Consider the following 15,893-nt stretch of genomic DNA (forward strand, 5'->3'; position numbering starts at 1 on the left):
GGGTGTACTCTTGTTGAGTGTATTTGCTCCACCCTCAACGTCATCACATTTGACGTGAGGGCTGGGCAAATTGTGGTTTCACCACCATGCAGTTAGAATGTTGGGACTTGTGGAGGCTTCAGTAGAACGTTGGAGGTGTGTTTTATATAGAGAGATGTTCGCTTGATGTTGGCAGTGTGGGAGGCCCTGTATGTGTCTGTCAAGAGAGCAGCTAGCTCCAACAACTCTGGCTGGAAATCCAGTGACCCTGGCTGGGAATCAGCTAGGAACTGACGGACTCACCGGGAAGCAGAGTGGAAAGAGCTGCTGAGCTGACCTATCTCGGGTACATCCTCTCTGGACGGGCCACTGAGAGCCGACCGCGGCTTCCTCTCTGTCTGGAAAAGGCAACACTGCCCTGTGGGGCCTCAGCACCCATCTGCACCTCTGCATTGCCAACTGGACAGCGGCGCCCCCACCCTCCGCGGCATACTGTGAGGAGCGCCGGCTGGCTGATCGCCCGCCCAGGGCGGCAGGGAGAGGAGGAGAGCAGGAAGCGCTGCTCACGCGGCTATAGAACTGAGGAGGTCAGATAGGGAGCAACCTCAGCCGCACACCGTGGGGAGCGCCGGCTGACCGGATGCCCGCCCAGGGCAGCAGGGAGAGGAAGAGAGAGGAGAGTGCCGCTCACATGGCTACGGAGCTGAGGAGGACAGGCGAGGAGCAACCTTTGGCAGCGTCCCTGGGGCGTGTCGCGTGGGATCTGAGCAGCTTGTGGCCAGACCAAGCTGTCCCGCTTCCCACATGCCATCCGCCGTGGTAGGAGCAGCCACGTCCACTCGGGGAGCGGCCCGAGGCTCTGTGCCCTAGGAACACCTAACTGTGACAGGGTCACAGGTGGCCGCTCAGCGATGGTAACGTCAAAGAATAGGGAGACTTCGGTTGTCTGCTGGTGCCACAGGGTAATACCCCAAGATATCAAGACGTTGCATTGGCGGGTCTTGAGAGACCTGACAGTAAAAAACCAATGCAGAGTCTAAATAGGTACTGAGGGAGAGGAGGGTTACCTTCAGCAGAACAAGCATGCCTTGGAGGAGTCCTCTGCACTGCATCTGATCAAACCTGAAAATTGGACTGGTGAGGAGGCAGATCAGTGTGAACAGAGCAAAACAGAAGGGAAAGGGTATCAAGTGTCTCTGCTTGGGACCTCAACAACTTGAAAGACAAGCTGAAATAATACACAAGACCACAACACCAGACCAACTAACCCAAAGAAGAAAAGCCTATCACACATCACCCCAAAAAACAAAAGCCGTATCACACATCCAGTCATCAGAACACAGTCTTATTAGTAGCCCACAGTAAATAGAAACCAAAATGAATACCTTCAAACTACTCCTAATAATCTACTTCTTAACGCTGATCCACTTCACACTAACCACCCCTCTCACAGAAAGCAACACTATACGCATACTGTACAATCACCAAAGACTGACCAGATACACCACACCTCATCAAACTAACAACAACTTAAAGGAAAAACAACAACATACGGACAACCTCTACAGAATGCAAAGAAGGGTCCAAATAAACTCACCACAACAAAGAAATGACAACTAATAAAAGTCCACACAACACCAAACGCAGAAGTCCCATTCGAAGCAATCCAAGTGGGCTACATCAACGCCAGATCTGCGGTAAACAAAACAGCAATACTGACAGTCTGGATCACGACAGAAAACCTGGACCTACTCTTCATCAACGAAACCTGGATCCACGACCAAAAGGACCCCATAATCCCAGACCTGTGCCCTCCAGGCCAGACCAACTTCATGGACTTCATTTCAAACACATGTGTATCTGACTCCAATGTACTAGTACTAGGAGACATCAACCTTCACTTAGAAGACCCAAACTCAATCAACACATGAGAATGTAAGGATTTCCTTTACCTATGTGATCTCAATTGGTCACAAATGCAAACAACCCACATCAAAGGGCACACACTGGATCTCATCTCTTAGAAACTCTCAACAGACCAAAACTTAATAATAACAGATATTAAATGGACTGAAACACCCTGGTCTGGTCAGGATCAAAGATGGCGATATAGCAGGACATGCGACTAAGACGCTCCCAAAAATTACCTCTACAACGGACTTTTTCCTGTTCAACCATGCCAAAAAGGAAAGGGAAGCCGAGGGGCCCACCTCTCCTGAAGCAGATCCCTTCCTTGCCTGGGCAGCAGTCTTTGTCTGCATTTCTGGTTTCTACTCCGGTATCGGGCGTTTCCACTAGCGGGGAAAGGAAGAGCCCTGCTCAGGAGAGCGATCTATCGCTCAGCCTGTTGGGACCATTGACCCCGACGCCGACGCCGCGTGCACCCGGAAGCGTTGTACCGACCGCCGAAGACAGTACGGGGTCGAAGGAGTGGCGCGCTCCGGAGGCAACAGCGACGCCAAATTCGACTCCAGGATCGGCGCAGGGAGCCCAGCGATCGCCCGGGATAACGGTGGGGGAGACCATGGAGGAACCGCCGACAACAGCAACACAGGAGGAAATTACCTCCCGTGTCTTGGCGATGCAGCCCCTGGTAAAACCCCACGAGGTCTCGCTGGAGACGATTTGGACGGCTTTAGAATCTCTCCACAAGGTTTGTACCTCATTCATTACTGTCTCCTTGAATAATTCAACGCAGATAAACTTCTTAAAAAGCCAGTCTGAAGGGTTGTTGAAAAAACAAACGGACTTGGAAGGACAATTAGAAAAAATTTCTCAACAATCATCGATTTCAGGGGACCAAATACTAACTCACAGGAAATTAGAGAATCTTGAAAATCAATCAAGAAACCTGAACTTAAGATTGTTAAATTTTCCAAAAACTAAGTTTGTCACTCCCAAGGATATGTTTGAAAAATTTTTGAAAGAGGTATTCAAATACCCCGAACAATCATTACCTCCACTTCAAAAAATCTATTATCTGGAAATGAAGATTTCCCCACAAAAAGATATTCCTAAACCTGATTTACCTGAGAAATTGGACTTAACAAATTTTCTAGAGCAATCAATGGACAATACAGAGACTAGAGCAACCTTAATTGTAACATTTGTTTTCCTACAGGATAAAGAATCTTTAATGAGACTTTACTTTAAAAATATTCATCCGGATTTTAAAGGAAGCAAGGTCTCTATATTTCCAGATATTGCACGATGGATACAACAGAGGCGAAAAAAATTTCTGGACATGAAACAGGAATCTCTTACAATTGGGGCGATATTCCAGTTACGATTTCCGTGTAAATGCATGTTGATATTTAAGGAGAAAAAATATATATTTTTTGAACCTGAACAATTGCGGTCTTTCCTTGATATGAAGAGGAACCAGGCCTTAACCCAAATATCAAGTCCCAAAAATATTTAAAGAACCGCTGCTAGTATACTTCAATTCACTTATTTTTTATGCTAACTTCCTTTGGCTTTATACCGTCTTGAATCCACCATTTTACATTAGTGGACTATAATTCCATTTCTTAAGAAAATTTCTTTAGCCCCCTGTATCTTCACCCAGTCTCTCTCTCTCTCTCTCTCTCTCTCTCTCTCTCTCTCTCTCTCTCTCTCTCAGCCCCCTGTATCTTCACCTAGTCTCTTTCTCTGTCTCTCAGCCCCCTGTATCTTCACCCAGTCTCTCTCTGTCTCTCAGCCCCCTGTATCTTCACCCAGTCTCTCTCTGTCTCTCAGCCCCCTGTATCTTCACCCAGTCTCTCTCTGTCTCTCAGCCCCCTGTATCTTCACCCAGTCTCTCTCTGTCTCTCAGCCCCCTGTATCTTCACCCAGTCTCTCTCTGTCTCTCAGCCCCATGTATCTTCACCCAGTCTCTCTCTCTCTCTTTCTCTCTCAGCCCCCTGTATCTTCACCCAGTCTCTCTCTCTCTCTCAGCCCCCTGTATCTTCACCCAGTCTCTCTCTCTCTCTCTCTCTCAGCCCCCTGTATCTTCACCCAGTCTCTCTCTCTCTCTCTCAGCCCCCTGTATCTTCACCCAGTCTCTCTCTCAGCCCCCTGTATCTTCACCCAGTCTCTCTCTCTCTCTCTCAGCCCCCTGTATCTTCACCCAGTCTCTCTCTCTCAGCCCCCTGTATCTTCACCCAGTCTCTCTCTGTCTCTCAGCCCCCTGTATCTTCACCCAGTCTCTCTCTGTCTCTCAGCCCCATGTATCTTCACCCAGTCTCTCTCTGTCTCTCAGCCCCCTGTATCTTCACCCAGTCTCTCTCTCTCTCTTTCTCTCTCAGCCCCATGTATCTTCACCCAGTCTCTCTCTGTCTCTCAGCCCCCTGTATCTTCACCCAGTCTCTCTCTCTCTCTTTCTCTCTCAGCCCCCTGTATCTTCACCCAGTCTCTCTCTCTCTCTCAGCCCCCTGTATCTTCACCCAGTCTCTCTCTCTCTCTTTCTCTCTCAGCCCCCTGTATCTTCACCCAGTCTCTCTCTCTCTCTCAGCCCCCTGTATCTTCACCCAGTCTCTCTCTCTCTCTCAGCCCCCTGTATCTTCACCCAGTCTCTCTCTCTCTCTCAGCCCCCTGTATCTTCACCCAGTCTCTCTCTCTCTCTCAGCCCCCTGTATCTTCACCCAGTCTCTCTCTCTCAGCCCCCTGTATCTTCACCCTGTCTCTCTCTCTCTCAGCCCCCTGTATCTTCACCCTGTCTCTCTCTCTCTCTCAGCCCCCTGTATCTTCACCCTGTCTCTCTCTCTCTCTCAGCCCCCTGTATCTTCACCCTGTCTCTCTCTCTCTCTCAGCCCCCTGTATCTTCACCCTGTCTCTCTCTCTCTCTCTCAGCCCCCTGTATCTTCACCCTGTCTCTCTCTCTCTCTCAGCCCCCTGTATCTTCACCCTGTCTCTCTCTCTCTCTCAGCCCCCTGTATCTTCACCCTGTCTCTCTCTCTCTCTCAGCCCCCTGTATCTTCACCCTGTCTCTCTCTCTCTCTCAGCCCCCTGTATCTTCACCCTGTCTCTCTCTCTCTCTCAGCCCCCTGTATCTTCACCCTGTCTCTCTCTCTCTCTCTGAGCCCCCTGTATCTTCACCCTGTCTCTCTCTCTCTCTCTGAGCCCCCTGTATCTTCACCCTGTCTCTCTCTCTCTCTCTGAGCCCCCTGTATCTTCACCCAGTCTCTCTCTCTCTCTCTGAGCCCCCTGTATCTTCACCCAGTCTCTCTCTCTCTCTCTGAGCCCCCTGTATCTTCACCCAGTCTCTCTCTCTCTCTCTGAGCCCCCTGTATCTTCACCCAGTCTCTCTCTCTCTCTCTGAGCCCCCTGTATCTTCACCCAGTCTCTCTCTCTCTCTGAGCCCCCTGTATCTTCACCCAGTCTCTCTCTCTCTCTCTGAGCCCCCTGTATCTTCACCCAGTCTCTCTCTCTCTCTGAGCCCCCTGTATCTTCACCCAGTCTCTCTCTCTCTCTCTGAGCCCCCTGTATCTTCACCCAGTCTCTCTCTCTCTCTCTCTGAGCCCCCTGTATCTTCACCCAGTCTCTCTCTCTCTCTCTGAGCCCCCTGTATCTTCACCCAGTCTCTCTCTCTCTCTCTCTGAGCCCCCTGTATCTTCACCCAGTCTCTCTCTCTCTCTCTCTCTCCCAGCCCCCTGTATCTTCACCCAGTCTCTCTCTCTCTCTCTCTCCCAGCCCCCTGTGTCTTCACCCAGTCTCTCTCTCTCTCTCTCTCCCAGCCCCCTGTGTCTTCACCCAGTCTCATTCTCTGACTGATGTCAGGCTTACCGATCTGTAAGTTCCTGGATCACCCCTGGTACCCTTTTTAAAAATCGATGTCACATTGGCCATCCTCCAATCTTCAGGTTCTAAAGATGATTTAAAGACAGGTTCCATATTATTAGCATCAGATCAGCAATTTCATGCTTGAGCAAGTAAAGTCAGAAACAACACACAGTTTATACTTAAATTTTTCAACCACCCTTAGGACTCTCCTTTGGGATTAAAAAGCAAAGCCATGTGCATGTAAGGACTGGATAAACGGAAGTATCTGTGGCCATTTTAAACAAACTGCGGCGAGAGTGTCAGTGGTAGTGGGCAGGAAAGGATGGGTAATCTGAGGTACGTGCGGGGAGGGATGGCAAAGCTTTGTTAGTTTTATGGTTCGGTGGAAACCCCGCCAGACCCGGATCCATCCCGTGAGATCCCCGTGGACTTCGGTCCATCCCTGCAGTTCTGGAGCGGATCCCCAGGGGATTCCTGCTATCCCTGTTCCCGCGCAGCTAACATGTACCAAGACAGCCGGTTCCTTCCCAGCACTATCTAAGATCCTGTCTTGGTGATGCTTGAGGTCTGCAGGGCAGTGACCAGGCGATCCTCACGCTCACCAGCCACTCAACTATCTACATGCCTAATGATCGAATCGCGAACTACAGCAGCTGGGCAGAAGTTCTTGGAGAGACATCCTCGGTGTGAGAGGATAATGCATCCCCTAGTGGGCAGGTCCTAGCTACAGGAGTATTTCTACTTCACCAGGGTAATGCTCTCCTAGGAAACCTCCAAGGCAGCACAGGGGCTGCCAAACTGGAGGTGGGACTTCTCTACAACGTCCCTGTAGGTCTCCTCTATGAACCCTTTCTGTCTCCCTCAGATCCTCCAAGTTTGCTACTGTAGCCCAAGTCTAGTTACTCTAGATCTGTTTTCTGAGAGCTAGGAGCTCTTTGCATCGGGTTCTTATCAGTAGTTCCATAGCGTCAGCAGCAGATGAATCCAGAAACCAGTGGGTTTTATCCGTCTACCAGCAGGTGGAGATAGAGAACTAAATTGAAGGGAGGCATACTAGCCTGCCAGCCCCTTATCTCTGTAGTATATCTCTATCTCCAGCAGGTGGTGGACGGATCTGTCCCAGCTCCTGGATTCACAGGGCCTTTGGAGTCTTTTGGGCTGTTGGCCAGTTGAGGCTAGGGGTGTGTGTGTGGTCTCTGACCCCCTTTAGAAGTATACTGCTTGGCTGTCCCTGCGTCACCCTACGAAGATTTTTCTCCCTGTTCCTTTGCTGCTCTGCTGCTAACTTCCTGTAAAAAAAAAAAAAAAAAAAATCAAACACTGAGTTCAGCCAGGCAGTGCTTGATTAAGCAAGCCTTTGTAGGACGGGAGTTCCCTTCTGAGAAAGGTGGTAGCAGTTTTCTGGACCGGGGAGTCAGTGACTGCATGTGATAGGGAGTTTTGTCTCCTCAGTGCTCTGGTGAGTGAAGTGTTTCTCCCCCCCCCCCCCCCCCCCCCCCCGTTCATTTCTGGGCACGTTTCTGGTATGGCAGCTGAAACAGTGAAGCGCTGTTCCCGTTGTGGGAAGCGCAGGTCGGCAGTGGGGCTCTGTAGCGTGGGCTGCGCTGAATCGGGAGGGGATGAGGGGAGTACTTTTTCTGGTGCGGTGGTTTCCTGTGCGGGGACCACTGAGACAGGCACCCATCTTGGATTTCGCCGGGGCTCCGCTGTCAGACTCGCGGCTTCTGAATCCTTCCCCCGCTGTGTCCAAACGGCGATACTTGGCTGGATTTGACCCCCCCCCCCCGAGGCTTCTAGGGGGACGGGGATGTCGGCTGCTCTTCCAGCACTACTGTGTGCGGGCCTAGCAGATGCAGGGGAAGGATTCTCCCCTGAGTTTATTTTGCTCCTTAATCAGGCTTTTCTGATGAAGTGCTCCCTCCCCACTTCTTCTCTGCAGGGGGATTCCAGGGCTGCCCCGCAGGGGATGGGTAAAATTTTATTGCCAGTCCCTCTAACTCAGGCTCACAAGCGCAGGCGCCTGGATTCTGGGTCCAACAGACTTTCAGTTGGGCCGATGTCTCTCGCCCCTTCTCTGCCTGGGTGCTCCGGGGGTTCATTTAGGACCACGGGCTCGGAGGAACCAGATGATCCTTCTGCGGTCTGTATTTTCCACAGGGAAGAGCTGATCTCTCATTTCTTGTGCCTTGGAAGTTTTGCACATTGAGGAGCCTGAGGAGGCCTTCTAAAGCCTTTCCGATACACAAGGCCATCCAGGAGATGATCATGGCGCAGTTATCGGAGCCGGGCGCGCCCCTTAGGGTGGCCAAGGCTATGGGCCATATTTACCCAGTACAAGGCAGTCAAGCAGAGAAGTTTGAACTTGCCACGTTGATTCCTTGGTGACGGCGGTCACCAAGAAAACTACCCTTCCTATAGAAGGGGGAGTCACATTAAAGGATATGCAGGATTGCTGGCTGGAAGCCACGTTGAAGCGCGCCTTTGAGGTTTCAGCGTTGGCCCTTAAAGCTTCCATTTGCAGCTGTTATGCAGCTCTGGCTTCTATGGATTGGCTTCAACTGTCTGCAGATCAGGAAGAGGAGACGGCTTCCGGTCCCTTAGTGGCCATCCCTAAGATGGAGCCGGCTGTGGCATACCTAGCGGACGCATCGTATGATTTGGTGCGTACTTTGACTAAGCCTTGGCAGTCACTTCTCGGAGATTGCTGTGGCTTCGACGTTGGGCTGCGGGTATGGCGTCTAAGCAACGCATTACCAAATTGCCCTTTTGGGGTAAACTTATTTGGAGAAGATTGTCAAGGACTTGGGAGATTCCAGATCTCAGTGGCTGCCGGAAGACAGGCCCAAATCTTCGCCTCGGGCCGGCACTGCAAGACCTCTGTTTCGAGAGGCTAGACGCTATCGACTGGGTAGACCTTCGTCCTTTCAACATCTTCGATTTCAGCAGCGAGCTTCCTTTCGTGGCAACAGAAGAGGTTCAGGGACTGCTTCCCAGCAAGGAGCAGCCGCTCGCCCTACCCAATGATGGGGCACCGGTCCACTCTTTGGAGTTCAAAATAGGGGGTCGGCTGACCCATTATTTCCAGGAATGGGCCAAGATCACCTCAGATCAGTGGGTTCTCGAGGTAATCAGAGAAGGCTACAAAATAGTTTGCAGCACAGGTCGGAGATTCTTTCTTGGAGTCCCGGTGCGCTACTTCTGTCAGGCGAGAAGTGGTGTTAACTGCTTTAAGAAATCTTCTGGACATCGGAGCTGTTGTGCAGGTGCCGACTCCAGAAACTCGCACAGGTTGCTATTCCATATTTTTCGTGGTCCCGGAGGTTCCTTCAGGCCCATTCTCGACCTCCGGAAAGAGAACCAGTTTCTCAGGGTTTGCCATTTCTGCATGGAAACTCTAAGGGTGGTGATCAAGGCAGTCCAACCTCAGGAGTTTCTAACAGTGCTGGACCTTAAGGAGGCTTATCTGCACATTCCGACCTGGCCTCATCAGAGATTCTTGCGATTCGCAGTGTTGGGTCAGCATTTTCAATTTTGAGCGTTGCCCTTTGGGCTGGCCATGGTGCCACGCACCTTTTCCAAGGCGATGGTGGTAGTGGCAGCTTATCTGCACAAGGAGGGGATTCGAGTTCATTCCTATCTGGACGACTGGCTCATTCGGGCATTTTCTGAATCCAAAAGCCACTTGGCAGCTCAGGGTTCTTCAATCCCTTGACTGGATAATCAACTTCTCCAAGAGTCATCTGATCCCGTCCCAGACGCTGGAATACCTGGGGGTCCGGTTCGATACATCCCAAAGGTTGGTCTTTCTGTCGGAGGGCAGGAGGCGCAAGTTGCTCGCTTAGGTGAGGAGTCTCCTGTGACTACCGAGCCCCTGAGTGTGGGACTAAGTTCAAGTGCTAGGGTCGATGGCAGCCATGCTCGAAGTGGTGCTATGCGCCAGAGCGCACATGCGACCGTTACAGCTGGCCCTTTTGAGCCGCTGGCTCCCATGTCTCAGGATTACTCGAGGCATCTCCCTTGGTTACCGCAGGCTCAAGGCAGTATAGCCTGGTGGCTTCTTCCCCCCCACTTGAGAAAGGGGATGCCTTTGGCATCCCCGCAGTGGGTGGTTGTGGTGACATACGCAAGTCTGTACGGATGGGGAGCTCACTGCCTCTCTCGTGTGGCGCAGGGGTGCTGGTTGATGGAGGAAGCCACCTGGCCCATCAATCTGTTGGAGCTGAGAGCGGTGATGAACGCCCTGGTGACGTTTCAGAGCTTTCTGAAAGGGTCTCCAGTGAGAGTTTTCTTGGATAACACGACAGCAGTGGCCTATATCAATCGGCAAGGCAGAACTGAGAGTCGAGCTTTGCAAGCCGAGGCAAGCAGGATTCTAGCTTGGGCAGAGAATTATGTTCGACTTCTGTCGGCGGTCCACATTGCAGGTCAAGACAATGTTCAAGCGGATTTCCTCAGTCGGCAGCTGCTCGATGTAGCGGAATGGGAGCTGTCAAGCAGTGCGTTTTGACAGATTTATTGTCGCTAGGGCTTGCCGGAAGTCGACCTTATGGTGTCACGTCAGAATGCCAAGGTAGCGAGGTTCTTCAGCAGTTGCAAGAAGGTCGGCTCCAAAGATATTGACATGCTTCTCCAGCCGTGGCCGCAGGTGAGTCTGCTCTATGCATTTCCTACTTGGCCTCTTTTCGGCCGAGTGCGGCGCAGGGTCAGCAGTCACCAAAGGTTAGTGATTCTGGTGGCTTTGGACTGGCCTTGACGTCCGTGGTATGCGGACTTGATCTGGTTGTTGGCGGAGACTCCTCTTCGCCTTCCTCCGTTGCCGGACCTCCTTCATTAGGGTCCAGTGCGAATGGAGGATCCCTCCCACTTTGGTCTTACGGCCTGGCCTTTGAGATGTCGAAATTGAGGAAGAAAGGCTATTCGGACACTGTGATAGCTACTTAGTTGTGGGCCTGTAAGTGGTCCACGACGACGGCTTATGCTCGAGAATGGCACACCTTTGTTGGTGCGCCCTTCGGGGAGGGGAACCCGCTCGGACTTCCATTTCCCAAATGCTAGATTTTTTGCAGGAGGGACTTCAGAAGGGTTTGGCTTATAATTCCCTCAGAGTTCAGCTGGCAGCGCTTTCCTGCTGCAGAGGTCTTATTTCCGGGTGTTCCTTTGCGGCCCATCCGGATGTCTCCCGTTTCTTGCGGGGGGATCTCCATCTTAGGCCCCCTTGTCTCCATCCGTGTCCTAACTGGAGCCTAAATTTGGTACTCCGGGTACTGGGCCAAGCCCCTTTTGAGCCGCTGCACAAGGCGTCAGAGAAGGACTTAACACTTAAGGCGGAGTTTTTGGTGGCCCTGGTGTCTGCTCGCAGGGTCTCAGAGATACAGGCTTTGTCGTGTCGGGAGCCATTTCTTTGGTTTTCGGAGGCCGGTGTTACTTTGCGACTGGTCCCTTCTTTTCTATCTAAAGTGGTATCAGCATTCCATATTAATCAGGATCTTTTTTTTTTTTTTGTCTTCCTTTCGTCAGGAAGACTATCCAACTCAGTTTGCTTCTCTCCGGTTTCTGGATCTTTGAAGGGTTCTGATCCGGTACTTGCAAGTGTCCTGTTTATTCTTCTAGCGGGCCCTTGCTGCGGGGAGGCCGCCTCAAAGCCCACTATTGCTAGATGGATCAAGGATACCATTTCATCAGCATATATCTTGGTAGGTCGTTCTCCTCCGACGGGTCTTCATGCTCATTCAACCTGAGCTCAGGCTACCTCATGGGCTGAGGCGGGTACTTTGTTGTTGGAAGAAATTTGTAGGGCAGCTACGTGGGCGTCCTTGCATTGTTTTTCTAAGCATTACAGAAGAGACATTGCTGCTCGCGCGGATGCGAGGTTTGGTACGACTTGTGTTGACGCAGGGAGCCGCGGCTTCCCATCCTATGTAGGGAGTGCTTTTGTACATCCCACTGGTTTCTGGATTCATCTGCTGTGACTAAAGGAAAGAAAATTATCAGGTAAGGCATAATTTTACCTTCCATAGTGTCAGCAGCAGATGAATCCAGGATCCCACCCTTATTTTCAGTCGCAAACTTTTCTGCTATGGCTCCCGGTGTCGGGATTGCCACGTGATTTCCTTTCAGATTGGAATTCCTGTTTTTAAAAAAAACAAACAAAACAGAAAGAAGAGAAGATTGTTTTTCAGTACAGCTACGAACAGTGGAAGGTGCGCTTTGGGCACCTTGTGTCTCTTAGACTTGAGACGTCTTGTTATAGTTATATATTTGGACGGACTACACTGTTATGGTTCGTGGTTTGTGAGGAAGTTGGCAGTTTTGTTTGCATTTATTGCCTGTTTATGGCTTTGTGCTGGGACATATACTAGAGAGATAAGGGGCTGGCTGGCTATAGTATGCCTCCCTTCAATTTAGGTCTCTATCGCCACTTGCTGGTAGATGTATAAAACCCACTGGTTTCTGGATTCATCTGCTGCAACTAAAGGAAAGAAAATTATCAGGTAAGGCATACTTTTACCGTAACAAGGGATTTTTGGATCTTGGGAGTTATTTGTGTCTCTCCTTAGAAGTTGTGTCATCTACATGTCTATTGTGTTAGTTACTTATTGTAAAGTGTGGTATATAAAGTCAATAAATCCAGTCCATCCTTTTCGGGTGTCATCATTGTATCTCTTACAGTGCACTGATGTCTAGCATGAGAATTTATCTTCCGCGTAGAAACTTTTTTTTTTTGTTTGTTACATACAGCAGCCATTTTTGAGTCAGTAAACCACTCATTAATAACTGTGCACTGCAACCCACGATACCTTTCTGCATTAGTGTGGGAGTCTAGAACTCTCAAGGGCTTTGGGAATCTTTAGCTCTCTTTCTTCTATTGTAGGAACCCACATACCCACAAGGTATAAGATAGCCTAGTTTTGTCGTTTATGAGATATTAATGATCTTCCATGTGACTCGGATTGGTTACTATAGAAGACAGAATGCTGGGTTTGATAGACCATTGGTCTGAACCATTATGGCATTGCTTTTATTTTTATCCTTACCATTAACTCTGCTAGAGTGGTCTTGCTGTACGCTGAAGTCTTGTGAGCATGTTAAAGTGTATAATAACCACATGATGGGTGTAAAATGTCTCATTTGTTTTTCCAATTACAGGGCATAGAATCACAAACCCTTCTGTGTTAGTGAAGATTGCAGAAGAGGAACCATGTTGGAAAGTTGCTGGAGCTTCTAGGGGCAACAAACACCAGAACGCTGCTGGCAGAAGTAAGGAAAAAGGGTTGCCGTTGGATTGGTACATTCAGTTTTTATTGAGCATATTTAAAACAGCAACCACGCTTGGCACAGCCAAACAGAAATCAGAGCTAAGGTGGAAGATCCATCACCACATGGTGTGTGTGTGTGTGTGTGTATATATATATATATATATATATATATATATATATGTGTGTGTGTGTGTATACACACACTCACTATCATTGTAGGAAAACTATAGGCATTCAGAGGTGTTTGCAATAATAATCGAAGTGCAAATTTCTTACTGTTCTTAACAAGTCTCACAGAACAGTAAACACTTATACAGGTATATACTTCTATAGGAATCTATGTATTTTTTACTTCCTCGAGGAAAAGCAGGCTTGCATATTGTCACACATGGGTAGACGTCAATCTGCTGCCAAAGTAAAAAAAAAAGAAAAAATGGAGCTTTGTGAAGCGTGAGTTGTGCTCCACTGCGCATATGCGAGTGCCTTTCCACCCGCCGCAAGAACACAGTCTCGGTTTCATTTTTTTCTGCTTGAAGAGAAACTGCGCTTTTTGATCTCTCTTCACACGGTTCAGCACCATCGAGTCATTTGATTTGGCTGGTGAGGTCTTCCCATTCATGTTCACGAAGATTCCCAGTGGCTTCAAGCATTGTACCCAGTGCAACTGGACCATTTCAGGAAAGGACACCCATTCTTGGTGTCTGCAGTATCTTAGGCCCGACCCTAGCCCTGCTAACTGCATTCTCTGTCTTCGTATTAAAAAGAGGACCCAGGTTTCTAGGGAGTCTTAACGTGAAAAGATTGTTCGAGCCAGGTCTGGATCCTCGATGTCGAGTGTCAGACTGGCATCCGTAAGCATGGCTGCTTAGAGACCTGAAGACACTGGGAGCAGTGAGGCATCGAGTATGTCTCCACCTGTCTCGAGGCCTCTTGCTGTGCGGCCTTCCAGGACCGTCCATCATCGGATCTGACCTTGAGGCAATGTGAGGATTTGATGTTGTCCTCATTGGCACCGAGGAGCAAGGGTGATGTGCTTCGGGTGAAGGCCAAGAAGTATCGTCGTCAATTGTCCTCGATACATAGTGCCATGAGTTCCAGGGCGCCGAGGGATTTGGCACCCGAGAAGCTGTTTTTTAACGCTTGCGGATGAGAACTCTCATAATGAAGTAAGGAATTCTGATCTGTAGGTTTCCTATAAGTTTTAGTAAAAAAACCTACCATGTGTGCAATTATTTTGTAAATCCAGGAAGTGTACCTCATTACCCCCTACATGACCTGTGAACGATACATTATTGTCTACTTGATTTAAATAAGATATGAATTCTTGTAACTTGATTTGATCTCCCTTCCAGATCAACAAAACATTGCCAATATATCTACGCCATGCTATTATATAGGGGCTGTATATACTATTTGCTATATATGCAGACTCAAATGCGGCCATATAGAGGCATGCTACTGTAGGTGCGACTGTAGCCACACCCTTTACTTGTAAGTAAAATTTTTGTTTATAAGAAAAATAATTATTGGAAATAACCATAGTGGCCAAGGGAATATATTTCATCATTGATAAAGAGACCATGATACCATCTGGTTATAATGAAGGAACAGATTGTTATTTCATGTCTATGCTATGGTCTTGTATTTGGAGTGAATAAGTGTGGTGTGGTAAACTGTGGATAGGTATAGTATGATTGAGTGTATGAATGTTAATATATTAGAGAGAAATAAGAGTTGATATTGCTCATGGTGAAAATTTATAAGATGTGTTAAAAGCATATGAGAAAATAAAAAACATAATATTTTTGATTATAATACTGAAATAGTGGTTACTTTATGGTGGACATAGCAAATATTTGGTAACCTCTAAAACCTAGTCAATCTCATTTAGTAGACATCCTATAGGGAGATCCTGTCCAACACCGGGGAGGAGCACTCATGGGAATCGGAGGAGGATGCTAGATACTTTTCCTCAGACGAGTCTTATGGGATTCCTTTTGAGCCCTCCCTACTACCTGAGAGGAGACGGAGAGCCTCTCCTTTTCATCTTTTGTGACGGAAATGGCTGATGCCATTCCATTCCTGTAGAAGTGGAGGATGAGCCCAGGGCCAAGATGGCTCGAGATTCTGGACTATACATCTTTTCCTAAAGAGGCTGTGACGGCTCCTCTCCACAAGGTATTCAAGGCAGTACTCAGAAACTGGGCATCCCCTCTGTCAGTCCCTGTTGAACCCAAGAAGGTTGACACCCAGTATTGGATCCACGGTGAACCTGGGTTTGTGAGGCCTCCACTCTCAAAAGATCCAGGATCACTAGGGACTATGCCTCGGCTCCCCCAGGCAGAGAAGGTAGAACCCAGGATTCTTCTGGGAGAAAGATGTATCAGGTCTCAATATACGGGAGATGAGCATTTACATGTAGAACATGGTACAACAGCTGTCAGACGTGGACTGTACACTCCCTCCGGAGCAGACCAAGCCTTTTTGCCAGTTGGTCAAGGAGCAGAAGGCGTGTCAACACTTTTGATGTGGCATCCAGGATCTCTGCTCAAAGTATAGCAATGCGCAGACTCTCATAAGTACATAAGTATTGCCATACTGGGAAAGACCAAAGGTCCATCAAGCCCAGCATCCTGTTTCCAACAGTGGCCAATCCAGGTTACAAATACTTGGCAAGATCCCAAAAAAGTACAAAACATTTAATACTGATTACCCCAGAAATAGTGGGTTTTCCCCAACTCCATTTAATAATGGTCTATAGACTTTTCCTTTAGGAAGCCGTCCAAACCTTTTTAAAACTCTGCTAAGCTAACCACCTTTACCACATTCTCTGGCAACGAATTCCAGAGTTTAATTACACGTTGAGTGAAGAAACATTTTCTCCGATTCATTTTAAAT

The 15,893-nt window shown here is 48.8% G+C and overlaps 1 protein-coding gene across 1 annotated transcript in view; it reads left to right on the top strand.

Moving 5' to 3' along the window:
- LOC115466378 (zinc finger protein 82 homolog) overlaps nucleotides 1-15,893 on the top strand; it is a 112,454-nt gene that overhangs the window by 58,039 nt on the left and 38,522 nt on the right. The window contains exon 4 of the mRNA XM_030197575.1: nucleotides 12,886-12,996. Coding sequence (XP_030053435.1) covers nucleotides 12,886-12,996 — 111 coding nt within the window. The remainder of the gene's footprint in view (nucleotides 1-12,885; nucleotides 12,997-15,893) is intronic.

This window comes from Microcaecilia unicolor, chromosome 3 (genome assembly GCF_901765095.1).
Source record: "Microcaecilia unicolor chromosome 3, aMicUni1.1, whole genome shotgun sequence".
Taxonomy (NCBI): Eukaryota; Metazoa; Chordata; class Amphibia; order Gymnophiona; family Siphonopidae; genus Microcaecilia; species Microcaecilia unicolor.